The sequence below is a fragment of the Mauremys reevesii genome, linkage group 1 (genome assembly GCF_016161935.1).
Source record: "Mauremys reevesii isolate NIE-2019 linkage group 1, ASM1616193v1, whole genome shotgun sequence".
Taxonomy (NCBI): domain Eukaryota; kingdom Metazoa; phylum Chordata; order Testudines; family Geoemydidae; genus Mauremys; species Mauremys reevesii.
Window position 1 is genome coordinate 247,397,457 of NC_052623.1, and position 27,318 is coordinate 247,424,774.

A 27,318-nucleotide genomic window follows, 5' to 3' on the forward strand; every position below is an offset into this window, starting at 1 on the left:
CAGATGAAGGCTTGGCTGCTAAATCCCTGTTTCTAACCAGTGCTTCCTTAAACATCTGTTCCCAAAAAGTGTGCTCCTCAATGCTCCATTGCAACTGATAATTCCAGGTCCCAATTTCCCCCTCCCCGCTGTAACTACTATTTTTCCTTCCACTAGATATACATTTTGGGTAACATGTTGGACACACCTGTGGCTGTGTCTTCACTGCAGGATCACCCTGGGGTCTTACCTGGGGTTCAGCCTATGCCCTCCTATTGTCCTCACCCAAACCCTTTATGCCTGAGTTTATATGTGGCTTTGATTCCGGGATTGCTTGCCTGGCTGGAGCTATAGGTTAGGTGACATAGGAGCCTAAATCCCATTTTCAGAAGCACTTAGATGCAATGTTACCTGCCAAAGGGAGCAAGAAGACTTGCACCGAAGATTAAATCAATGGTAAAGCTCCCACTGATTTCAGTGGGGTCAGGATTTCACCCAAAGTCAAACACAGGATATGCCATACTGGATAAGATCACTGGTATAGTAAGCCTGGCTTCCTGTTTCCGGCATTGGCCTATACCTCCACCCTCCGATGATGGCAAGGGAAGAAGGACTTTTGCTCATCTTGAATATAGCCTATGCAAGGTTGTTCATGAATGAAAGAAATTCCTTCCTGTTCCCCACAGCGATCAGTTTATGACCAGGAGCATGAGATTTAATTACGCTTACTACTGTAGCTTGCACTGCTACAAAAAGGTTTTGGTGGTCAAGAAATTACCCATTGGTTTGTCAATCCTGACATAGCATCTAACTCAATGACCCCCCTGCAGCGTGAATTCCACAGACGCAGAACCCAAATGCCAGCCCTTGAAACTGACACGTACGTCCCCACGTACGTAAAACAGAAATGCACCAGTTACTCGCACAGGAGAATGGAAAAGCCAGTTTATCTAAATTATGTAAACCAAACGTTGAGAGAAGGTTTAAAGCCGCAGCAGTTATTTTTAACAAGTAAAATATAAACTGCAACACAGCTTTAAAATCTGCCTTTGAATTAGCTGCCTTCGTACGATAAGCAGCCAAACTATTTTAAGAGCTGATCCTGAGAAGGAGCTGAGTGTCTGCTGCTCCCATTGAACGCAGCAGAGTTGTGGGTGCTCAGTTCCTCTCAGGATTAGGCCCTGTAAGCCTCGGCCTCCTAATTCTCTGGTGTGCTCTTATTATTCTACATGAGAGAGACTTGAATCATTGTGGAAGAGCTGAATGTGAAGTTAATTTGTATTTAACTTCTGCTCACTAAGAGGGGGATGATTGCCTTTACTGCCATTTTATCTCACTTATTTGCATTAGAGATGAGTTGGAACCTGAACACAGGAGCAATACCCACTGATCTTTGAGGACCTTTTACCTCTGTTTATAGCTGTTACTAAGGTATCCCTATAGCATTGGACAAGTCAGTAAAAAGGGAGATAAAGGTTCTATCCACTGGATCACATCTGTCTTAAGATTTAGAGACCTCAATTCTATTCCTAGCTCTGGCCCTAGCCTAAAAGATGGCCTTGAATAAGCCTTTTTGCCTCAATTTCCCCTCTGTAACACACAAGATGAATGACACCTCCTTTGTAAAATACTTTGGGATTGATAGAGGAAAATTACGTAAAAACTAGATATTGTTTACAGCCCAGGAAAGAAGGTGGCTGTAGCAGCCTTAACACTGTTTTATTGTTAGGCTAGAGAGGGCAGGCAAAAGCTAGTTCCCTCACTATTCCATGTTTCTAGAACTTGACAAGGCACAGATGAATGCTTGTGAACAGTGCTGAATGAAATAGGTGAAAAAACAAACATCCAGAAACTTTGGGTTACATTTCTTAGTTCATTTTTACAAGGATTTTTTCTTTTCTTTTAACCCCTGGAATGTTGACCTTTGCAAAACGTGGAGGGACTGGATTATTCACAGCTGAGTTGGTGAAATCTCAAAAGCCCTTTTTTCATGTGTGCAAAAAATTCACCTTGGGCACAGGAGGAGGAGGATGACAACCATGGTGTAGTCTTCCCACCTACACCAAAGCCGGGTAATCTTCTAGTGAAGTAAGTACAGGGCTGGGAGATTGTGAGTTCAGCCCTACCACTGACTAACCTTAATGTCTTGCACCTTAGAAAAACACTCTTAGCAGGTGTCATTATCTTCATTTAACAGTGGGGAAAAAGAGACTAAGAGAAGGTAAGTGACTTACCAAATGTCACAAAGAAATTCAGTGGCTCAGCTTGTAAGGAAGGACTGTATTCTGGATATTCTTAAATTGGACACAGCTAAAAATTAAGGGGCCAAAGTCCTCCCTGGTTTAACTCCATCAGATCTACACCAAACAGGAATTTGGCCCAAGATATCTAATATGCAGCAAATCAAGTGATATGATTTAGCATAGAAGGACTACGGGCCAGATTTACAAACGCTTACTATCAGATGCTGTACTTGCTACTGTGAGTAGTCCCATTAGGAATGATCTTGTAAACACTTATGACTAACTTTACTAACATGAGTTAGCCCCATTGTCCACCCTTTGATTACAAGGTCACATGTTTATTTTCAGGGACTACTCCTGGTAGTAAACACTACTCCTAGTAGTAAGTAGTTGTAGGATCAGGTTCTATGAAAGTAAGCCCTTACTGCAACACACCTTTTGTTTCTTGAATTGGATAGTTGTGGTCCCTAGCCAGATTGAAAGGAAAAACATGTAGACAGCACCACTGGATGCTAAACTGTTATTACATAGGGTCTGATTTTCAGAGGTATTGAGAACCCACAGCTGCCACTTAAGTCAAGGGTCCTGCAAATCAGAACCTTGGTGTGCCCAAACTTGAACACAGCTTGAAATTCCTTATCTAGCAACACATGGGGTGACTGTAACTTTTCTCCTTAAGGTCTGACTCCTGGTCCTACTGAAGGCAATGATCAAACTCCCATTTGATTTCAGTCGATGCAAGCTCAACCCAGAGAACTAAAGTGTACTGCTTGAGCCCTGGCACACATTTAAATTAATTAAAGTCTCTGGATTGAGTTTCTTTTAAGGCAGAAACCCTTTCTATAGTTTCCATTTCTGGCTGGCACAGACAGTCACGGCATTACCTCCCTCGTGGTTCTCCCACTTGGGTTAGGCGTTTAGTCACAGTTCTCACTACCAGCCCCTGGCACATTTTCTTGCACACCACGGCTTGCTCCGCTCAAGCCAGCCTCGTGGTTTCATGTGATCGCGTAGGCCCAGTTCCGATGCTACACATTGAGAAAGGGGAAGTCTCCATTTCACCTGCCCCTATGCTGTAGATGAAACGCCTCATGCTCACCACCTTTTACACACCCCTCCGCCTTCAATGCTGGTCCTGCTGCAGCCCGTTCCGCGCCCTAGCGCCTGAGCACCTGCAGGGGGCGCCAGAGAGCTTCCTTGCGGCGGCGGTAGCCGGCAGGAGCAGGCGGCCGCGGGGAGCGGGTCCTGCCTGGGGCGGTGTGAAGTCTCCGCATTCTGCGGCAGAGGGACTAGGCGGGGGAGCAAGGAGACTACGGGCAACCCACCATGGCTGAGGTCGGCTCCCTTCTCTGATCACCCGGCTAGGTGAGCTGGCCGGCAGCAAAGACCAGGGCTGAATCCCCGTCCTCCCTCGCGCGGCTGCACTGGGGCGGAGAGGTGAGTTTGATGCATCTGGCTGAGTAGGGCTAGCGCGCACATAGCCAGGGGCTGCTGCAGCAAGAGAGGAACCCTGGCAAAGCCAGCCGCTGTCTTTGCGCTTTGCCAAGAGCAACAAACAAGCTGCCTAATTGTTACCGGTTTATCTCTACGGCGAGTCCCCACATCGGGCAGAGCTAGAAGAGGATGGGCTTCCTGGGATCCTCTCCGGAATCTGCATGGGAAGGTATTAGGGGAGACACCTCCACTTCTGGGGTTCCCTCCTGGCTGCTAATTTTAACAAGAGTAGCGAGGTGGCGAGCACATTGCGAGCGTGTCTATCTGCCCGGCAGTGGGGGAGGATTCCTTCAGCCCTTTCATTAGGAAAGCAAAATATTACCTGTTGCACTGTATTATTTAATCAGTGACAGCAGTGGGCTTGGAGCAGCGATCTGTAATTATTTCAGGGACTGTCCTGATGTGCTCATCACATATGGAAAGCCAAACATTTGCAAGCTGAAGGTCAGAAAACTAGAGAGAACCAAAGTATCCCTTAGATCACACTGTAGATCGATATGCTTCTCAGCTCTTTTGCTGTGATGACACTGAGGCAGAGACCTACAGAAAATCGGAAGAGAAATTAATGTGTAGACTAGTATTTGTTTATCAAAGAGGGGATGGCAGTTGTGTGGTTGACTTAAACCAAATATACCTTTTTTATTTTAATGCATGAGCCTGATTGAGAAGGAAATCTTTGCTCATAGTTTTTTAAAGACATTCTTGGTGACAAACCAGCATTCATACTTTTTTCAATGACATTTGAGTATGAAAATGAATATTGGATTTCTTTTGGAGCTAGAGTACACCCAGTAGTATGTCAATCTTTACTTAAAGAGAGTTTGTTTTATAGCAACACGTTGTCTTGTTTTCTCTCTTTTGCTGATATAGAAATATGGGGTTCAGAGTCTCAACTCAGTTGCTGTAGTGTAAATAAGGAACAAATCAAACTGTTGGAGTTACTCCAGATATAGACCAGATTGGCATCTAGCCCATGTGTTTTAGAGGAAGGTAGCATGTAAATATAGAAAAGGGACACTTGCAACCCTCTAATTTACAGTGTGCATTTATAGTCATCTAGAAATAAGCGTCCATCTCTTTAAACAGTAAGGGTCAGATTCTCAGTGTAAATTGACATAGCTCCATTGACTTCAGAACTACTCTAGTTCACACCAGGTGAGAATCTGGCCCAAGCTGCAAGGCGGTTTTTAGGGTTGTCAGCAGTTATGTGTATTAGAAACCCCAAGAGCCATTAAAACTAGGGATTATATAGTACAGATTGATTTAAGTACTTTCTTCTGCCAGCATACTATAGCATTTTTCATTTCCTATCTAAAGCTGAAAGTGAGAGGAATGTATTGGCCGCATCACATTTATGTCTTTCTTCCATGAGCAGAACTAGAGTAAGAAAAACAAGTTTTGCTACAGATGATTTTACATGACTTGCTTTTGACAAAGCACACAAGTGTGACTTTATTAGGTTAGAAATTGGAAGGCAAATATATGCATTTTTTGGAGTTAAATTCCTGTCTCTCTGTTGGTAGATGAAACAATTCATAAAAGATGTTGCCTTTCTAAATGCTTGTACAGGATGAATATGATTTGCTGTTTACTCCTCTGCAAAATAAATCAGAAAAATGAGATTTCAAAAATATATTCAGATCCTTCTCTAAATAAAGTACATTGGACAAGATTTGTGCAACATATTGTATTCTGAGAAAATGTAATAAAACATTATTTTATTTCTCAAAGGTGCTTGAAACATGTTATTGCTTTAGTGTGGGTAATGCTAATGTAGCAATTAATATATGTGATATTTATGATTAAAATAATCTTACGTCTTTCTATAGAAATATTGGCAAACCTTTCTAACAAACAGATTGGTATTTTTTTGTGAAACATGCTGTGTAGAGAAGTAAAATTATACTAAGGTGTAATTGGTGAGATGAATTACCCACACTAAATGGTAGTATTGGTACAATACTAATCATCTATAGTGCCTTCATCCATAAATCTCAAAGCACTTTACAGAGGAAAGTAAATGTAGTTATCCTTAAATTCACAGATGGGAAAATTGAGGCACAGAGAGAGGTGACATTACACGCTGAAGATCATACAGGAGGGCAATAGAGGTAGTAGGAACATTCTTATATAAAGAGAAACATCAGTGTCCCTTTCTAGCCCTGTGCTTTTCTGAATATTTACATCTGAGCTGAGTCATCTTACACAAAGAACATCAAGGAATTTTGTGTAAAGATTTTGTTTACTGGAATGGGCAAGGTGCAAATATTTAGAACCGTTGAAGACTTTTAAGTAACTGCTGCTGAGTAATTGGGGTTTTGAAATAATTGAGGGTTTGGGAAAGGGAAGAGAGTTCAACTATCTGCAAATAGATTAATGAATACTTATGGTTTTTAAATGTATTCTGTAAAATAAAATTCATTAAAGTTAGTTTGGCCAAAAGTAGTAACTTAATATAAGCTATCCCAGCTGGCTTTAAAAAAAAGTAATAGGGAACCTTATATGGCATTATGAGCTGAGCGCTGAAGATTATTGAATAAGAACCTTTGTTCAACAAAGTGTCACAGGGGCATGTCTCAACAGCTGAGCTAGAAAACTAAATGTTATATATATTCTACACGAATGGTGACAAACACCAAAGGTTTCAGTATTGTTACCTCCGTGTTTGAGGACATTAGCATATGGTTTAAATAAAGAAATATTTAGGAAGAGTCTGATTTCTGCCTACTCACTATATTACACCACTTTAAGGTTCCGTGCAGAAGTCACAATGACGTGGTGAAGCTGAAGACGGGACCTGGGAACCTTCCGTCTGCTCAATTTTGGGTAATCCAGCGAATTCTCCAGCGTTCCATTTTCCCACCATGGCTAAAAGTGCAGAAGTGAAGCTGGCGATCTTTGGTCGAGCCGGTGTGGGGAAGTCAGGTATATTTGTTGTCTGTTTTTCTTCTGTCTTTGATCAGGTGGCTTTTTCCTCACTCTGTCCAGTGTTCTTTTGTGTACGCAAAAAACAGCTGGGACTTCCTCTGATTTTATGTATACCAGTGTGAATCATGCAGAGCATCAGAGAAGCCAGTGGGGTGATATGGGTGTAAAGCTGGTGTCAGAGAGATCAGCATCAGGCCCCTAATTTTTAATTTAGCTTTCCAAACTATTTTTCATGCTCTAGGCTCTGCAAATAAAAGGAATAGTATAACAATGGAAGTGGGATCAGGCTTACTGTTTGAAGTCAATGCCAAGACTCCTATTGATTTCTGTGGAGATAGAGATGGACTAGCATTGTTTAATTTGTCCCTACATAGCTTGCTCAGATTACGACATGTTGATTATTATTTTTTAATTCCCTACACAAAAGGAGGTCAGAGCCCAGGTAGAATAATGCACTTGTCCTGAGCAGTATTGAGTGCTGCAGTGCCTATTGATTCCAGTGGGGATTTCTGGTGCTCAGCAACTCACAGGATCAGACCCTAGGAAAGTGCACTGGAAGCGATGTGGAGCTAACAACCAGTTGTGTGATATCACAGCAGTTTTCACAGGATTCTAAAGAGAAGTGGAAGGACCAAACCAGATCAGGGTGACTTTTTGGATGACCCAGATTTGCCCTGTTTTGAGGAGGATAAAGCAACAACTGACTTTATTCACAACATCCCTATTTTAGCCTCCTGCAGGGTGGAGAGGAAACAGCTGGCGTCTGTTTTACATAGAATATCCCTCCTTGTTGCTTCCACTTAAAATTAGATTTGAATGAGCAAGTTAAAAAAAATGTAGGCTCAGAGGAGTTACAGAACTCCCACCCACTTCAGCACCCAGGGAACAACTGAGCCCTTTAGCGAGCTGCTGGCCAAATTCACCTGCCAACTCCATTGGTGTGCCCAGTGGAACAAACCCCCGTCAGCAAGTGACAATCTCAGTAGAAAACAAAAGTTTACACACACACGCACACGCACACACACACGCACAAAACCCTTTTCTACCGATCTATTCATTCCAGGCTCGATCATCTCAATATTGTCTGGGATTTTGACATCAGAAGGTTTGCATGAGATGCACCATTTGTACTTAGAGCAGTACAATGGTGCATTTATAGAAACAAGTACTGACTGGTAAGTGATATGAGGTGCACAAGTTACCTTGAATAGCGCTGTAGTCTTGCATTTACTTGACAACTTTAGGGCTACCTTAATATACACTTCAGACAATAGGACCAGAAGGCAAGGCATCTCTTAGCCTAATTTACCTCCTGTGACAGTTTGGGACCTTGCAAAATATAAGGCTGGTCTCCACAGGTACCATGTATTATAGCTGTTTGTTTGAAGTGTGAGCAACATGAAGTTACAGTGTGTGCTTTTAAGAACATAGGGCTAGATACTCAGCTGTTGAAAAATCAGTGCAGTTCCGTGGAGGTATATTTTAGTTTACAGCAACTGAGGATCAGGCCCATAAACATTATTATTGTTTAGTTAATTTGGACCCAAGTGTGTTTATTCAGAAAATACTGTACCAGGAAAATATCTGTGAAATAGCTCACTTCCATCAGCCTACAAAGGAAGATTGTACATGGGACAGAGGACATTATAGCGATCATATCACAAAGACAACACAAATTTAATCGTATCTACTTACATAACGTATTTAAAAGGGGGCTCTTAAGATTAAAAACAAAGATTTAAATTGCCTTATCTGTGTTATAATGCCACAGACTGTTAACTGGAAGTGCTGTAATAATCTGCCTTTACTTTCTACCATTTATCCTATTTAAGTTTTGCAAGTCAGTTTGGACAGTGCAATAAGGCCAGTTAGTTTCACTTTTTGTTTGTAGTCAAACTCTGTTTATGGTTGTGGTTGCCTAGCACAATGCTTTGGTTGGATTCAGAATAATGAAGGAGAATCTCCCTCCCAAGTGTCCCCTCTCCCAAAAAGCTTTTTCAGCAAAATTAACCCCTCCCCCCTCCACACACAATATATATTTCTCTTCATATGAGGTTTCGTAACTTTTATTTTTAAAAAAGAGACTTTAAAAGTTCAGTCAAAAGTAATCAGCAGTGTCCTTCGTAAGAACATCTAGCATCTGAGCGGTACAGTTTTCACATTTGGTCTTCCCTTTATGGCCTTCACTACACTAAGGTTTTCTGGCAATTATTCCCCACTGTGCTAATATCAGGACAGCATCACTGGTGGTAGCAATACTGAGACTGTTATTGTGGATCAACTATGAGCAGGATGAGAGACAAAATAGTCCCCAGAGAGCAAACTACAGTGGACAGAAAGGCCCAGTGTTAGGATGTAATAGATGCTGCCTTCTAAGTGGCTTTTTTGTGAAAGAGATGTAGATTCTTGAGCGTGTCCATATAATTTTCCATTAAGATATGTGTCCAGTTTATGATATGTAGTGTGTGAAATCCTGGTTTCTCTGAATGTACAGTACTAGACTTGACTAAGGTAGACAGCTGGAAGTTAAGCCAAGTTCTAAAAGCCAGAACATGACTCAAGACACTGGAGTGGACTAGATGTATATGAAGAAGGAAATACATGTGGCAATAAATAAGACTGTTTTGATTACCAGAGAGTCATTCCAAAATAAGGTCACTGGCTTTCTCTCTTTTTTGGCTCATCCTCATTTAACGAGACAGGGCAAGACATTAGATTCTAGTCTGTCTTAAGCCTTTATTGGCTTCCCTCCCTAAAAGCAGAACATTTGTGAAGTTACAGAAGCATATTGTAATGTCCTGGAAAGATTCCCCTCCCAATTCTTGATCAGGGTTTGGGAATGATTGAAGCTGAGGTAGCCATAAAGAATTTTTTGCAGAAGAAACAAAGTGTGCTGGGACAGGATGCTTTGGGAATTTTAGGCTTCCATCCAGGGCCGGCTCCAGGCACCAGCGAAGGAAGCAGGTGCTTGGGGCGGCCAATGTAAAGGGGCGGCATGTCCAGGTCTTCGACGGCAATTTGGCGGCGGGTCCCTCGGTCCCTCTCTTCCTCTTTGAGCTGCTGCCGAAGAGGAAGAGAGGGAGCGAAGGACCCGCCGCCGAATTGCCGCCGAAGAATGAAGCGGCGCAATTGAGCTGCTGCCAAAGTGCCACCGATCAGCTTTGTCTTTTTTTTTTCTACTTGGGGTGGCAAAAAAGCTGGAGCTGGCCCTGCTTCCATCATGCAACAGTGAAACCAATGGGAGTTTTACCACTGATGTTACTGGCAGTAAGATCAGGGCTTTACTCTGATCTACGTAGTAGTCCACTTAATAGGATGTGTTCAGTAAGACTTCCTATTCTTTCCTTCAGTATATTAATTCAAGGCTCTCAGAAAGGTGGGATGGAGCATGAGTGATGAAGTCTCAAAGAGCTAAAGCCAGACAAACTTCTACACTTGCTGCTAATTGTCAGGTTTCCTTGCCCTTAGGTTTTCTAGGCTAGAGGTATTTTTGTTTGTTTTTTGTTTTTTAAATGGTTACATAAAATCTGTTCTCAGACATAGCCACAATTTACTTATCATCCTACCAGATTAAGGGCAGTAGATTTCATTGCTAATCTACCTCACCTATTTTATTTTCCTCTCTAGATGTAAACCCTTCAAAGATAGAGGACCAAATCTACTCGCACAGGTGTAAATCAAGAATACTTCCACTGAAGCTAAGAAGGTTACTTCAGAATTACACTGAGCAATAAATGAGCATTCGGTACACAGTCTCTCTGTCTTGTGCAAGTTAAACCAGTGGAAGTGTTCCAATGCACGAACACACCAGGAGCTGCATTCTCCATTTTGCTAAGGCCAGTTTGCACTGCATAAACAATGCAAAGTGGCCTTAAACTGGCTGCGGATAATGGATAGAGAATTCCTTCTGAGCAGCAGAACTGTTTGCTGTCTCCTGTGTCAGCCACACACCACCCCTACTTAAGGGGAAGAAAGGCAGTGGCATTTCAAAGGCAGGGAAGGGGCATGGCAGAGCTCTACTCTACCCAGTCCTCCACTGGCATAAGTTAGGGTGCACTTGCCCTGGAGCCAGGCAGCCCTGAATGAGAATGGCCACCAGCTCTCTGTGTCCTCCCCTCTCCACAATGTCTTGGATGGAATGGAGAACTAAAGCTCACAGTAGTTTACATTAGGGCTGTCAAGTGATTAAAAAATTAATCATGATTAATCGTGCTGTTAAACAATAATACTATTTATATAAATATTGTTGGATGTTTTCCACATTTTCAAATATATTGGTTGGTTTCAATTACAACAAAAAATATAAAGTGTACGGTGCTCACTTTATATTTATTTTTATTATAAATATTTGCACTGTAAAAATAAAAGAAATAATACTTTTAAATTCACTTTCTACAAGTACTGTAGTGCAATCTCTTTATCATGAAATTTGAATTTACAAGTGTAGAATTATGTACAAAAAATAGCTGCATTCAAAAATAAAACAATGTAAAACTTTAGAACCTACAAGTCCACTCAGTCCTACTTCTTGTTCAGCCAATTGCTAAGAGAAACAAGTTTGGTTACAATTTGCAGGAGATAATTCTGCCTTCTTCTTGTTTACAATGTCACCTGAGAGTGAGAACAGGCATTCACATGGCAGTGTTGTAGCCGGCATTGCAAGATATTTACAAACCAAATCTGCTAAAGATTCATATGTCCCTTCATGTTTCAGCCACCATTCCAGAGAACATGCTGATGTTGGGTTCTGCTCAATAATGATCCAAAGCAGTGCAGACTGAAGCATGTTCATTTTCATCATCTGAGTCAGATGCCACCAGCAGAAGGTTGATTTTCTTTTTTGGTGGTTCGGGTTCTGTAGTTTCTGCATCAGAGTGTTGCTCTTTTAAGACTTCTGAAAGCATGCTCCATACCCAATTGCTCTCAGATTTTAGAAGGCACTTCAGATTCTTACATCGAGTGCTGTAGCTATCTTTAGAAATCTCACATTGGTACCTTCTTTGTTTTTTGTCAAATCTGTTGTGAAAGTGTTCTTAAACCGAACAACATGTGCTGGGTCATCATCTGAGACTGATATGACATGAAATATATGGCAGAATGTGGGTAAAACAGAGCCGAAGACATACAGTTCTCTCCCAAGGAGTTCAGTTACAAATTTAATTAACAAATTTTTTTTTTTAACAAAGCATCATCAGCATGGAAGCATGTCCTCTGGAATGGTGGCCAAAGCATGATGGGGCATACGAATGTTTAGCAGATCTTGCAATGCTGGCTACAAAAGTGCCATGCGAACATATGTTCTCACTTTTTGGTGACACTGTAAATAAGAAGCAGGCAGCAGTATCTCCAATAAATGTAAACAAACTTGTTTGTCTTAGCAATTGGCTGAACAAGAAGAAGGACTGAGTGGACTTATAGGGTCTAAAGTTTTACATTGTTTTGTTTTTGAGTGCAGTTATGTAACAAAAAAAATCTATATTTGTAAGTTGCACTTTCATGATAAAGAGATTACACTACAGTACTTCTATGAGGTGAATTGAAAAAAATACTATTTCTTTTATCATTTTTACAGCACAAATATTTGTAATAAATAACAAAGTGAGCACTGTACACTTTATATTACATGTTGTAATTGAAATCAATATATTTGAAAATGTAGAAAAACATACAAAATATTTAATAAATTTCAATGGGTATTTTATTGTTTAACAGTATGATTAATTGCGATTAATTTTTTTGAGTTAATCACATGAGTTAACTGCAATTAATTGACAGCCCTAGTTTACACACTGCTGTTCTAATCACTGTTCAGTTTGATTTTACACCTTCATTCCTATTCCAAAGAGAGCTGGGATTTCATAATGCAAGTGGCTATTTTAAAACTGTGATATTAACAGCCATTAAAGAAAGTCACAAAGGTCTGATCCCCCAATGGTTGCAACGAAGGTCTGCAATACATGCATGGGTGGGAGGGGGAAAAGAAAGGCTGGAGAGGAATGACCTGTACGGAAGGCGAAGAGCATGAATGTGTGTGTGTGAGAGAGAAAAAAGAATGGATGGAAGCATTGAAATGGTTGAAGTCTTTTCCAGCTCCCAATTTAATTGGCCTTTAAATACAAAGTTCAAAATACAGTATCTATGCCTAGGAGACTTTTTTTATTTTGACCTTGGAATGATTAGTGTCCAGCTAAGGCAGGGGTTGGCAACCTACGGCACGCGTGCCAAAGGTGGCACACAAGCTGATTTTGATGGCACGTGGGGTGGGCTGAGCCACTGAGCCCGCCGCCGCTCTGGGGTTCCCGCTGCTGGCCCCTTGCCAGCCGGGGTCCCACTCAGCACCCGCTGCTGGCCTGGGGGAAGGAACTCCAGGCTGGCAGCGGGCTGAGACCCCAGCTGTCAAGGAGCTGGTGGTGGAAACTCCAGAGCAGCAGTGGGCTGAACAGCTCAGCCCGCCACCGCTCTAGGGTTCCCGCTGCTGGCCCCTTGCCAGCTGGGGTCCCCCCCACCACAGCCCCACTCAGCACCCGCTGCTGGCCTGGGGGAAGGAACCCCAGGCTGGCAGCGGGCTGAGACCCCAGCTGGCAAGGAGCCGGTGGTGGAAACCCCAGAGCGGCGGCGGGCTGAGCTGGTTCTGGCTGCTGGCCCCTTGCCAGCCGGGGTCCCCGCCACAGCCCCACTCACCTTGCTTCCAGTTGGAGTTCCAGCGCAGGCCCCCGGCCAGACAGGGTCCAGGCTTCTTGCCCTGCTCAGCCCTGCCAGCCGCCAGCTCCACTCACCTCAGCTGCCGATCTGGGGTTCCAGCCGCTGACCTCCTGCCAGCCGGTTAACAACTTATAACTCAGAAGCCTGTGTGCAGCTTAAACTATCTAAATAGGTGCCATTCCAGACATTGGAAAACTCAGCAAGGAAAAGCAAGGGCAAGGATCACACTAAACTAATAAGATCTGCATTTTAATTTAATTTTAAATAAAGGTTCTGAAACATTTTGAAAAACCTTATTTACTTTACATATAACAGTAGTTTGGTTATATAGAGACTTATAAAGAGACCTTCTAAAAACGTTCAAATGTATTACTGGCACGCGAAGCCTTAAATTAGAGTGTATACATGAAGACTCGGCACACCGCTGCTGAAAGGTTGCCGACCCCTGAGCTAAGGTATGTGCTAGCTTAGCTTCCAAAAGCCTGTATAGCTTTTACTTTGTATGGCCCCATCTCAGTGCGGCAGATTGCAGGGTTTTGCACTGGAAAATAGAGCACTTCTAGGTCACTAGGATGAAGAGTTATTTCAGCTGCCGCATACTGGCAAGTGACTCTCATCAGTTTCAAGCCAGGATGGAAGAACCTGCCTGAGAGAAAGGTAGTTAGGAATACAGAAGCCCTGCAGAGAAAATGCTAGGAATAGCCATGCTCAGGCGAAAAGCCTAGACAAAGGTTTTGGTATTTTGTTGTGGCTATTTAAGTGAACAGCAAAGGCAAACCCCTGGAAAGGCCATGATTCAGCAAAGGCTTATGCACATGGTTAGCTTTGCACACTGTGACTGGAAGGGCATAAAGTTAAGCACATGCATAAGTTTGGACCATATCCAGCATCTGCTTATGCTGTGTTTGGAGCAGTGTCAGAACTGCACTTGTGCATGGGGCCCTATGCTACATTGACCCTACTGACTGCAGCGTGCAGATCCAGGTCAGCATATGGCCCTTGTTCAGTGATCACTTTGTTGCAAGAGATCTGCTTTATTCTGGGTTCAATTTCAATGGGCTGTATCTAACCGGAGCTTCACAGTGCCCCATTCAGACTAGGTTTGGGAAGGTCATCCCTTAAAGGCATAGTCCCCAATACTACAACCATCACTACCAAAGCAAAGCTGTGTGAAAAATGAAATGGATGAATCTGGGCTTTATTCTGTGAGATGTGGCGGTGGTCTGAGGAGATCCTTTTGGGCTGTGTGATTTGTGCATGTTTTAAGTTTTATCAAAAGGGAGATATTTTTACATTTGCCAAAAAAACCTGAGTAAACAGAAATAATCTCTTCACTAGAGCTACTCAAAAACAAGAGGGCAGGCAGGGAATCCACTAAAGTTGTTTATTTGTGTGTGGGGAGGGGGAAAGGGGAGTTATGAAATTTTACAAGGTGCTGAACACACACAGCATCTGGTGGAATCACACTCTAACATCAGAAATGTCTTAAACCAATTCCCTTTTTGTGCCCAGTATGTAATTAAGTACAGAATAGAGACGCAAAACAGTGCAGTACAAATTTTTTTGTTTTGTTTGCATAGTAGTTTTCATCCAAGTTTATAGGATGAAATGTTTGTTATATAATTGGTTGGGAAATGGTGGGGCACACACAACATTTTCCCATTTATATTTTTGAAGTCTCAAATTTAAAAAAATTTCAGCCAGCTCTGGTTTGTTATGCTACAAAGTTCAACCTTCAAAACTGGATGGCAACAAGTTACTGAACTCAATACTAGAGTAATTGGGTGAAGTTCTAAATCGTGTGTTATACAGGATGTTGGACGACATGATCTAAACATCCCATCTGGTCCAAACATTTTTGAACCTATGGATGAAATAATAGCAGGGGAGGAAACCAAGTGGTTGAGGCAGGAGACAAAAATATATGTTCAGAGAAGATTTTAAATCTACAATAGGAAACTCTTGTAGATGATCCAGATAGAAAGAGTTCCAGAAGAGAGGGCTCTCAGACCAGTTGTGGCCAGATTCAGCAGAGAGAGGGGAAGTTGATGGTAGACATAGTTGCAACACCAGGGAAGGGTGTAGCGAGACAGTGTATGGAGGCAGGCTAGAATGAGTCCATAGAGAGTTGTAGACACAAGAAGGCAAGCTTTGAACTGAGTTCTACGCCCTCCCCACTCATTTTAGATTTTAACTCCACCTCCTTTTTTCCAAAGCTGCACACACAGTTACCAAAGCTGTCTCTTTAAAAGTGATTTTCAGCCTCACAATGCACATTCTTATGCGCCCACCCCCTTCTTTTACCATTTTTAGTTCAGTGTATTTACTAGGAAATGTTAAATTCTTCTTCAACAGCAATTACTCCTCTAGTTATCAGTTCTGTCAAGGGAAAAATCCTCATCACACAACAGCTTTAAAGTCAGGTTTTATACAGTTGACACGGCCAGGGAAAGTTACCATAACAGGTTACTTCAGAAGTCCAGAAAATGGGGTGGAATTTCATGGTGGTTCAGTGGGTCAATTGCTTTCATTACTTATCTAAAGACTTTCTTATTATAGTGCTTGTTACGGGATCAGCTGTATTCATTTTTCCTAACATGCACTGTATTTGTTTTTCCTAATGTGGTGCTGGTGAAATGTTATTATTTTTCCATATTAAACAACTCCTGCTTCTTCTGTCCTCTGGTTTGATGCCATGGATGAGAGGATGTGCTTATTGGAGGGTCTTGTGTACACATATTTAACTCTTGTGTATTACTAGGAATAGAATGGTACCCAGTGCAGGGAGAAGGGGACGGGAACAGGCCTCTGGCCATGCCCCCAGGCTACTCAAACATGTTCCTTTTTGATGTACGTAATGCTCTAACCTGTGATAGGACTCCTCTGCACCCTTCATCTGGGGTGCAGTTGATCCCTTTGCACCAATTAAGCCCCTCAAGTAGATCAGTTTCACTCATGAAAAGCATGTACAGGGATTCTGGCCACTCTTTATCCCCTGCTCACACTTGCTCGCGAGCAGCCAGTATCAGACCACGGAGGAGACAAAGCCTGTTTGCTTGTGAGTCTGTTTGACATTACATCCTCCTCCCGGCTAACACAAATCAAGGAGTAACTAATGCAGGAATGTACTAGCCTAAAACCAAAGATTGTTCATATAGTCTTATCCCTCTTCTCAGCTTCATCTTCTTTACTGTTCACTGGCATCTACTCTACCTGCATCTTCTCAGAGCAGCTGGTGACAGTTATCAGAATTAAGTCTTGTTCTGCCATTTTTGAAGTCTGTTTAGGTTGTGCTAAATATAACCGGCTGCTTGACCACTGGGGAAAGGATGCCAGACTCCAAGGTTTGTATATACTGCGCTGCTGTCTTAACATACACAAACAAACCACAGTGCTTGGCTTGGTGAGATGGGGACCTTGATTGTTTTTGGCCTCCAGGAATTACTGCAAAAGATAAGCAAAGCCTCCTCGTGGGGTGGTCAGAGGACTCACTTGCCCGGTTATCATAAAATAGTATACAGTATTTTACCACTAACTGCACAGTAACTACCTGAATGTATCATTCAATGCAGTGATGGCTCACAGAGGTGTAACCCCAGTATTTCTTTTGGGTAATTACAAATGCTGGCTTTAGGATTTGGGTATCCCACAGCGAGGTTAATCTCATTCCCTAATCCCACCCTGAGTGCTTGCAGTTCCTACCTTCCCCTTGTTTCCCCATGCCTATTCACATATGTGTCTCTCTGCCCCAGTTTTCCACCACTTCCCCCAACTGATCAGCTCCCATTTCTGGTCTTCCGCCTTCACTCACTAGCTCTGTAAGGCTCCACAGCCATCTGCTGAACCTCTTCCTTCATTCACAGCTGCCTCTCTAGCCTCCCCATTCAGATAAGAGAGCTGGCAGCTGGTGGTGTGGAATGGCACATAGCAGCTCATCACAAGACACTCATGCTGTCCTAGCAACTATGATCCAGATTTGGATTTGTGGGTGCTCAGAACCTCTCAAAAAATCAGGCCCATTGGTTGCCTGGAGACAGTTTCTTGCTGGGTGGGGTTAAAAAGGGCAGCAACACATCTGTTTACACTGTGCAATGTTTTTAGCTCAGGCAGCCCAACCTGGGGAGTGAACATAGGGGCTCACTCCTCAGCTGTAAGCTGCATGCCATTAAGTCAGCATTCTTGCATATCATTAATAGACTCCTGCAAAGCATTCCACGGCTGTGGTGATGAGGCTAGTGTAAGAATGTGATTAGAGTGTAAGTGAGCATCAGCTGATGTAATTTATCACCTGATTTGCAGAGTTGCTGAGTTTGCAGAGTCAGTGGGAGCTGGTGGGCACCCAACACTATTGCACATCAGTAGAGTACCTGCTTTCGATACAAAGGATAGGATTATAATGAGAAAAAAACAACCTTGTCATTCCCTATATTTCCACACCCACTGCCCCCACTTCAGTCCTGTTGGTCACTTTTTCTGCTACATCTTCCCCTTTTGTTCTCATTGGGGCCTGATACAAAGCCCAGGAGAAAGACTCCTGTTGACTTCAATGCTCTTTGGATCAAGCCTTCAGTGCCAGTGACTTTCACACCAGTGTGTAGCTTATACGGTTTATGTCACCTCTGAATTGCTCTGTTGTTTGATCTAGTATTTCCTGCCATTTGCCCAAGATTATACCAACTATTGCTTTAACTGAGTCACTCCTTTTTTTGAAATAGAGAGGAATGCAAAGAAAAAAGGAGAGATCATTCTCCTTTTCATAATTCTGTATGCACACAAACACACACAGACACATGTATGTATTTCGAACGGGTGAAGTACTGTTATGATTCTTATGTTCCCCAGTATATACACACCAGTCCCTTTGCTTGGAGTTACTGTCTGGCAGTTTTTATTATTGTTTCGAATGCATTTACCATGTACATTTTGTGAAATGCTTCATATTATGGTGGTAACTACATAAATTAAAGAACTCGTGATCATTAGCATTGTATACTCTATATCTGCAGGCCAAAAGATAATGGTGAGAGGTATGAAGCCCAGGAAAAAGATGCAATGGATATATTAAACATATGTGCAGCTTTAAAGTTGAAAGTAGGGGGAAAAAAGCCATACAAATTGGCCTGAGTGGCAGATCAGATTTCCAGAAATGTTAGATGTAGTTGGAGTGCAGCAAAATGAGAGTATGATGAAATCACCACCTTGGTTTCAAGAGACCATGAAATCCTTGATGCTCAGAGGTCAGAAAGCTGCTTCCATGCAGGAGTTTGCAGAAAGGAAGTTGTGGATATGTAACAGAAACAGCTTGTGTCAGAGGTGCATTAAATAGCTGGAAATGTTTATATAATGGTGCATGAAAACCTTTCAAGTTGGAAGGAAGCAACTGGTCTGGAGAGTGCAGGATTTGCTACACTAAAAAATGATGAACATATTTAGTGTTTATACTGTGGGTTACATTTCCAAAGTGCAGTGGTAATATTAATCCGCCACTAAGACACTCCTGTGAGGTAGGTCAATTAGTGGGATTATCCCCACTTTACAGAGGTGGAAACTGAAGCAATGGGAGAGGGTGCCCAGCTTGCTCAAGGCCACACAGTGAGTCAGTGGGACTATCAGGACTCTGTTCAGGAGTTCCTGATGCCCAGTTCCATGCTTATTCCTCTTGGCAAAATCCTTCTCCTCAGAATACCTGAAGCCAGTTGTAAAGGGTTCTGTGCCATGGTGAATCCTGTGTGGTGATGTACACTTGAGGAGGTTTAGAAGCTTTCCAAGGGAACTTCAATAATAGCTATTCTGTGCTGTAACATGTGGCAAAAAGCAAAAGCAAAGTGAGCTATTTATTTGTTCACTGGAAGAACACTGCAGCCTATCGACAGGAATACATTTGGGAGTCATCCCAGAAGAATGCATAGTCTGTCACTCATGGATAGATTAAAAAAATCCCCACAAAATGGGGCCCCACATTGCAGTGCCAAGGAAAATACTGTGTTAGAGTTCTGCAATAACACACCTGACTCCCAAAACTATTGCTTAACCCCTGATTGTACATTAGTAGTTGCTGCATTCTGGCATTGGCCAGATGCCAGGCTCAATTCCTACATTAAACCATTTTGACCTTATGAGCATCAGAATGAATTTGTCCCATGAGTCCACGTCTGACATATCCGTTTCTAGGCAAACAAATTTCCTGAAATTTTATTTTAAATTAAGAAAAGCTTGATCTACATCTACTAGGACCATTGTAATTCACAAGAGATGGAAGGGAAGTGGGGAAAACAGAGTCACTTCGGTGAAACTATGTACACCAGCTGAGGTTCTGGCCTAGGAAACTCTTGACAAAGCTGGGAATAGAAGCCAGATCTCGTGCCTCCCAGTACTGTGCTTTAGGCACACCACAATTTTTCCCCATGCCATTGTGGGTACTGAAGAAGAGCATTCCTTGACTTCAGAGGGCAATTAACTTATTCCCTAAGGCACAAGGAATGACAGCACTTGTAACTTGTAGTAAGTGTAACTGCAGGTTCTGGTCTTATTTATAGCTAATCCTTTGATTATTTAAGTCTACTACTCTATTTTGTCTTACTCTTTGGACAGATATGTAACTCTGGAAGCAGCCCTGATGCCAGAAAGGAGTTGCTGGAGAAGTGGAGGGAAAGGCAGCAAGATGTGATTGAATCCAAAATAGTCAACTTGCTATATTTTAAACCTTATATTGGTTTTTTAAAAAAAACCAAATTCACGCTCTACTGAGGATATTTTGGCCACAGGACTGTAGCAGACATGGGGCTCTGACTGTACATTAGCCAGGGTAGATTTGCCATGGAGGAAGATGGTGGAAATTGAGTAGAAAAACACCAGTTCTTGAACCTATAAAGGTGAAAAATATGGATAGACGTTCTCCTGGGCTTAAGGAGAGAGGGTTCATTTTCAAACTGAAGTGGAAAGGCTTGAAAAGCACTGATCTTCAATGGTGGTCCAGGCTCATTTTTCAAACTGAGAGGAACAGAGCAGCCAATAATGTGGAAGGGAGAAGGAGAAGTGGTTGGGGACCACTGGTGTGGGCAAAATCTTCCTCTGTTCATCTCTAGGCAATGCTCCAATTGAAATGAATGCAAGTGTTACCCAAGTAAGGTGGTCAAGCTTTGGTCCTTCCCAATTCCCTATCTACCATAACATAAATTCTTTGTAGAACAGGTACATAGACAGAAATAAGAGGCCATGGGGGGAGTCCCTTAATTCCAGGTGAATGTTCCTGAGAGCTTCTTTTTCAACAATGTAACTAGGAGGCTCACAATCTGGTTCAGACCATATGCCCCCTGGCATCTCCATATAATCCAGTGTCACTTCTGTAGTATTTCTGGGACATTCTTTTCCCATTCCTATGGAGCCTGCCCCCTAGTGTAGACATACAACCTAGATTGCAAATTCTCTGGGGAAGGGTATGTTTTCTCAGTTACTGTACAGTGCTTAACACAATGGCACCCTGATCTTTTATCAGGATTTCTAAGCACTACCACAATATATAGTAACAGGGTTTTACACAGAGTCCAGTGCATGTTGGGGGAGGCCTTTGGGAGTTGAGTCAGTACTTTGGGAGTACTTGTGCAGTATGAACATCATTAAAAAGCCTTGTATAGTTATCACCTCACTATAGAATCTCAGTGCTATGATGTAAGGAATCACCAATTACTTCTATTTCCCTTCTGTTTGGGAAAACAAGCATGCGTTATAGATTCATAGATTTTTAAGGTAAGAAGGGACCATGATGATTGTCTAGTCCAGGGGTTCTCACAACAAATTTTTTGGTGGCCTCAGAGTACCTCCACTAACACTTGCTAGTGGCCGCACTGACACTTTTCCCTAAAATTATTTATTTTCCTAAATTAATAAAGTAATATATACATCCAAATCATTGTAATTTATGTATGTAATGTTTGGGGCTTTTTTTTTTGCAGACTCAATAATAAAAATCATGCACAGTTATCTCTACAGGACCTAACAGAATAGAAACACAAATCCGGTGCTTTGCATGTTCTTGTCTTTTTTTTTAATTATTCTTTTGCTTTTTTGGTAAAAGCGGTTTTACAATTCTGAAATAAATTTAAAAATGCTTTGACATAATAGAAGTCCAAATAATAATGAAAAACATCTGGGTGACTTGGGTCTGGGGAGAGGAGGAGAGGTACGGCTGTGGCTACAGCTGATCCAGGGCTCCTCCGGGCAGGTGGCGGGGCTCTGGCCGGCCCTGAGCGCCTCTGGCTGGGGGCGGGGGACAGGCACTTGGGGCTTTAGCCAGTCCAGGGCTCCTCTGGGCAGGTGTGTGTGTGTGTGCGCGCGTGCAGGGGCGGGGGGAGGACACTCAGGGCTTCAGCCAGCCAGGGGGTGGTGGGAGGGTGCTTGGGGCTTGTGGCTTCAGCTGCAGGAAGGGCAGGGGGTCTTGGGGCTCTGGCTGCCAGGGTTAGGGGTGGGCAGAGAGGGTGGAGTCAGGGGCTACCCTCCCCAAAGGGGAGCTCCACCTGCTGCCCATGTGCCCGCTGCCTCCTGAACCCCCTGCCCGCCCTCAGCTCGCCTCCTGCATCCCTCCTCAGTCCCCCACCTGCTGCCCTCCTCCGCTTACCTCTTCACTCCCTTGCCCCAGACACCCCCGTGCCCGCAGCAAGAACCCCTACTTGCTGGTGGCTCACCTCCTTACTCTCCCACCAGGCTCCCCCGCTGCTCGCCTCCCCCCACTGCACCTTACTCCTTAAACATTGCGTCCCCCACCTGTTTATTCAGAGAGGCGGCGCATGCAGCATTTACAGTGTTCCCTCTAATTTTTCCAAGCCATGTGCACCAATATGGAGGTAATGGGTGGTGGTGGTGGCGCTGAGGAGTTTGAAGTGTAGGAGGGGGCTCAGAGTTGGGGCAGAGTGTTGGAGTGCAGGGGTGTGAGGGCTCCGGCTGGGGGTGCAGGCTCTGGGGTGGGGCCAGGGATGAGGAGTTTGGGGTGCAGGAGGGTGCTCCAGGTCTATGGCAGGGAAGACTCCCCCCAGCTCTCTCTCCCCGCAGCAGCATCTGGGCTGGAGGGGAGAGGCATCTGTCTCCATCGTGGCAGTTCTTTTTGCCCCAGCAGGTCCAGGCCGGGGCTGGGTTCCGGGAGGGGTGCCTGGGCAGGTTCGCTGAGCACCTGTGCGATGCTAAAAAGGTTGCTATGCGGCCACACAGAGTTACAGGCAACTTGGAGGGGCTGATGCTTCCTCCCCCCACCCAGGAAACTGGAGTGGCTGTAGGGAAACCCCCTGGTGGCTGCATGCGCCCACAGTGGCTGCATTTGAGAAACGGTGGTCTATCTGGACTCCTGCATAACACAGGCCACAGAATTATAGGGGAAGGGAGTCTTTTACTGTGCATGTTTTGATGCGAAAAGCTCAATAAAAATGAATTTACAAGAAAAATACCACCCACAAGGTACAGTAGGCTATAAAATTGTGGAGGGAACAGCTTCTTAGGGAGTTAACAGATTTACTGTGCATCAAAACAATCGTCAGTACCCAATGTATGTGGAGTACTGTATCTCCCTCATTAACTGAGATGATGCAATATGAGTGCATTGCAGTTAGCTCTTTTCTGCTATTTATCAATGTCTGGAATGAGTTTTAAAGGAGTTTATGCTCCCCACAAGCCTGTTCTTTTCCACCAGAAGGTAACGTTGTGATCCTGTATAGTAGATGTTCAAGAGTTTCATTACAGCATGTTTGAGTCATGTAATTTTCAGCAGTGGAAGCAGAAACAGTCTAAGTATTATTTGTGGTACCTTAACGTCACTCTCTTACTGCTACAGTGGGGGAAATGACTTGCTGCATAGAGGACAAAGGGCTACACGGGAGTGCATGATTTTCAAGGTTACGTTAAAATAGTCTGTTAACACTCTGATGCTACTTTTAGGCTTTGCGCAAAGAGACTTCTGACATTTGTGCCATACAAAAGGTTGGAAAAATAGTGACGGCTGTTGGGTTCTCAGAACAAGGCTTTAGCAAATACATTCATGATTAAAGCATCTTGAAGCTGGATTTTGTTGTGGCATCTATTCATACCGTAGGCTGCTGCTACATGATAAGAATCTTTTGCCCTGTGGGGGTGGGAGGCAGAGAGGATTAAGAAGGGGTCTTTATGGTATCCAGTGTGGGCAGGTTGACTTCATGTGTTAAGAGCAATGAACTAGCTGTGTAATTGCTAGACAGCTGTGCTTAGTTTGTTATTTTTGGTACTTTAGGTGTATAGACGATTAGATGCAATTGTTCTTGGTTGTATAGCATCTTGATTTTTTAAAAATATATTTCTTATGGGGGTATAAATCATTTTGCAACAGTCATTCTGAAGTGCTTGTATCAAAGCATCTCAGATCCCAGGTGACAGACCAGGGCAGCAACCTCCCTCTGATTAATACCCAAAAGGGCATGGGGTTTACTAGTATGAACCTTCCACCCCTGTTCTGGTGGAACACTACTGCATAACCTAGTGTAGGTCTGGAACATAGGTTTACATTTCATAACCCCTGATTAGAAGTTCCCGGGGGGCAGGATAATCTGGTTAAGGCACTGGACTGCAACCCAGGAGATCTGGGTTTGATGCCTTCCTCACTCAAGGAAGCAATGCCTCTCAATCTCTATACTTCTGTTCCCCAGTTGTAAAATGGGGCAAGTTCCCTGCTTCACAGGGGTGTCGTGAGGATATTTATATCAATATTTGGAGCTTCTCAGACACTACTGTGATGGAGACCATGTAAGTAGGGTAAGACCTGCAACTTGTCTTTCACCTACCATACAGTTGGTGCTTAACAAATAATGACCACTATGGAGCTATTTGTGTCTTTGTTTCTCCAAAATTGGATGAGTACTGCTGGGATAAGCCATGTGTGCTAAAAGCATCTTGGAGGGAGGGAGAAGGAGAGGGATATGAAACTCCGAAGCGTTGATGGAGGCATTATGCCTCAAGAAGAGTTCAGTGAGCGTGGACAGAGCTGGTCTTTGCTACTCCTTTACAAGGATGTCACCAATGCTCCCCTTAAAACACAGTCATCTTGGCAGTCTGCCCAGATGAAGTAGGACTATGGCTATGTGCCCAGCTCAAGGCTAGCGATATTTCAGGCTCAGATGATCATAGAGGAAGTGAGGAATGGAAGTGGTATGATGCCATTTAATCCATCCCTAGGGAATCAACGCAGGACTGTATAGCAGTACTCACCCATATTTTGGCCATCCATTTTTAAGTTACTCATAGAATTTCTATTCCCCTTGGGATTCTATTCCCTAGCTAATAATTCTCTCCCCTACAGGAATTCTATGGCCTGTATTATGCAGGAGGATAGCAGACAGGATGATCAAAGATTTTTAAAGTCACAAGGGCCACTATTAATCTAATAGACCTCAGTTTGAGTAAGTGTTTCGTGATCTCACTTTTCCCTTTGCTTAATTTCAGTTCTTTACTCACAATCACATCCCCTTGGATCCCACTCCGAACAATCCCTTTCCCTTTGTGGAGTTTACACCCTTCAGATACACAGAGATTATCATCATTTTGGGGACAAAGGTTTTTTTCATAATGTCATAACATCTTTTAAATGTAATATTCTCTAAATACCAAAATATTAAAGATGATTCCTGTAAAATGAATGTGAAAGAAATGCATTCAACTTTATAGCATGAACTTATATGCATTAGTTCCATCAAATTTTTGATTCCGCTGCAGCTACATTTAATAAAACTATCATACAAACCCTGATTCTCATGAGTAGTTCCATTGAAATCAATGGAATGCCTTGTGTGCCTAAGGCCTGTTTTCAGGAGTAGTAATTGACAAAACTGGGCTCTGAAATCATTTCAGTGAAATGGGAGACAGGTGCAAGTTCTTCTCTAGAATCACCCTAAGCTCAGCTGCTGAAACCCTTTGGAAAGATGTAGTACTTTCTGCAGACTCATGCTAGCAAGTGGATCTTGTTAGTTTTAATCAGGATATGAGATGGAATTGTCCTGGAGCAAAGGGAACTAAGGGTTCAGATAGAAGAGGCCTTAGGGGAAAGTCCAGGAACAGCCAAGCTTGGGGAGAAAGTCTGAAGATTTGTTATTATTTCATTTGCCAATAAAGCTAAATCCCAGAAAAGTGACAAGTCTGTATAAGTCTTTGGAGCTAGAGGGGAACTTCACCTGTTTATTTATAAAGCTGAAGGCATTAGTTATGGGAAAGTACAGCACTGATGGGTAGAGTCATGGGTGAAATTAAACAACAGCTACACCAAGTATTTGCATCGTGCATTGTTTCCTGAAATTGAGTAGACACAAACTGTAGTGAGCAAGAAGGAGGCTTTTTGAGTGATAGATTCATTCAAATGGACAGGAATCAATGCTGGTCATTGCAACTACTTCTGTGCTGCCATATTCCTTTGTAGAACTAATGATCCATTAGAAAGTTCTTGACTCCATGGAACTGTTCCTTGGTCAGGTACAGCACTGGAGGGTTTGACAAGATGTGGCTTAAAAAATTCATTCTGCCAAAAGGTGAAGTTCAAGTCATTTCCTATTTGATTATGAACAAGTTTGCTTAGCCCTATTTCTTTAGGGCAAGCAATAAGAAGTTTTTTTCTTGTTCATTTTCTGTGACAGATCTGTGATTTACAAGGAGATTCTTTCCACCAGACAGATACTATTTTCAGCTTCTTCTCTGCATTGCCAGTGTTACATTTTCCCAGCAATATTTCCACAATTGAAAGGGATTGATAAACATCTGGGGCCTGACCCAAAGCCCACTGAAGTCAAGGGAAAGACTCTTTGGGTTTGGGGGCAGATCCATGGAAAGAAAAGAAATCTCACTTGTTCTTTGGGCTCAATCCCACCATTTCTCTGTGGGAGTTCTGCCACTCATTACTGAAAGCTGAACTGAATTCTGGTGACAGGAGTTCCATGCACAGAGTGTTAGCAGGGTCAGTCCCATAGAAAGTAACTTACGATAAAAAGTTAGATAGTAATAAGTTCAAGATAACATCATTTTAAAACAAACCTTCTAATGGGATTGCAGTAGACTGTTGAAGCAAAGGATCTGTTCTCTGTCTTACTCTGTGCTGTAACATGTATTGTATTAGAGTTCAAACTATGTGGGGGGCATTCTACAACCCCCCCAAACACACACAGATTTGTCACCTGAAAAGCTAAATGTCTGACTTCCTATCTGTTCCCCACCCCCAGCCCACATCAGTAATAGAACCTGAGCATGTTAATTTATCCTATCAAATATCCTTGCGAGGTGGGGAGTACTATCATCCCATTTTACAGAAGGGAAATTCAGGCACTAGGTGACTGACCCCATATCACAAAAGTTTATAGAGCTGAAAATGCAGATCTCCTGATTCACAGTCCCATTCTTCCTCAGTAAGCAATTTGATTCAGGTAGTCACTTGTAATTAGGTTCTAGGGGGAGATTTTTCAAAGACTTAAGTACTATAGGGAGACTTATCATGCACCCTAATAGCCTCACCTCTTAGAAGCAAAGACCTGTTAAGACACAACCGGTTATCACAGAAACAGAAAACACATACCGCCGGTGTCACTCCTGTATGTGGATTCTCATTTGGAATGTTGACAGGCAGCGGTGATGTGGTGTTTCTGGTCCTGTTTCACAAATGCTGCTATATGATCAAGGAAGAGGTGATTTGTTTAGAGGTTTGTACCATTCATATAATGAGCTGATAGTGTTCGTTATCACAACACAGGGCACCAGGGTCAACTTTGAACTAGGAGAAATTAACAGCAGCCACAAAATGTGCTATTTACACTTTGGATAAATAAAGTCTACTTGGCTCCCATATTTCATTTTCTAATTGGGATGAATGTCTATCTGTCACACTAACCCTCAGTCTTCAGCACTATTGGTGGAGCTGGTACCACCACCTTTAATTAAGGTTGCCTAATTAAAGCTGTGCAAATAGCAATTTTTTCAGTTTGCT

General features: G+C 42.9%; 1 protein-coding gene across 10 annotated transcripts in view; it reads left to right on the forward strand.

Annotated features, from left to right (window-relative positions):
* RERG (RAS like estrogen regulated growth inhibitor) overlaps positions 1 to 27,318 on the forward strand; it is a 151,194-nt gene that overhangs the window by 25,239 nt on the left and 98,637 nt on the right. Inside the window, exons 1-4 of one of the 10 annotated variants that reach the window (XR_005588768.1) lie at positions 3,017 to 3,659; positions 5,761 to 5,827; positions 6,468 to 6,641; positions 10,272 to 10,399. Coding sequence is in view for 9 of the 10 variants with exons in the window: in XM_039503026.1 (XP_039358960.1) it covers positions 6,581 to 6,641 (61 nt within the window). In the remaining variant the exon portion in view is untranslated. Of the gene's footprint in view, positions 1 to 1,998; positions 2,068 to 2,115; positions 2,201 to 3,014; positions 3,660 to 3,700; positions 3,886 to 4,069; positions 4,161 to 5,760; positions 5,828 to 6,467; positions 6,642 to 10,271; positions 10,400 to 27,318 lie in introns of those variants that run through there. The other 9 variants (XM_039502989.1, XM_039502964.1, XM_039502985.1 and 6 more) reach the window with 9 other exon arrangements.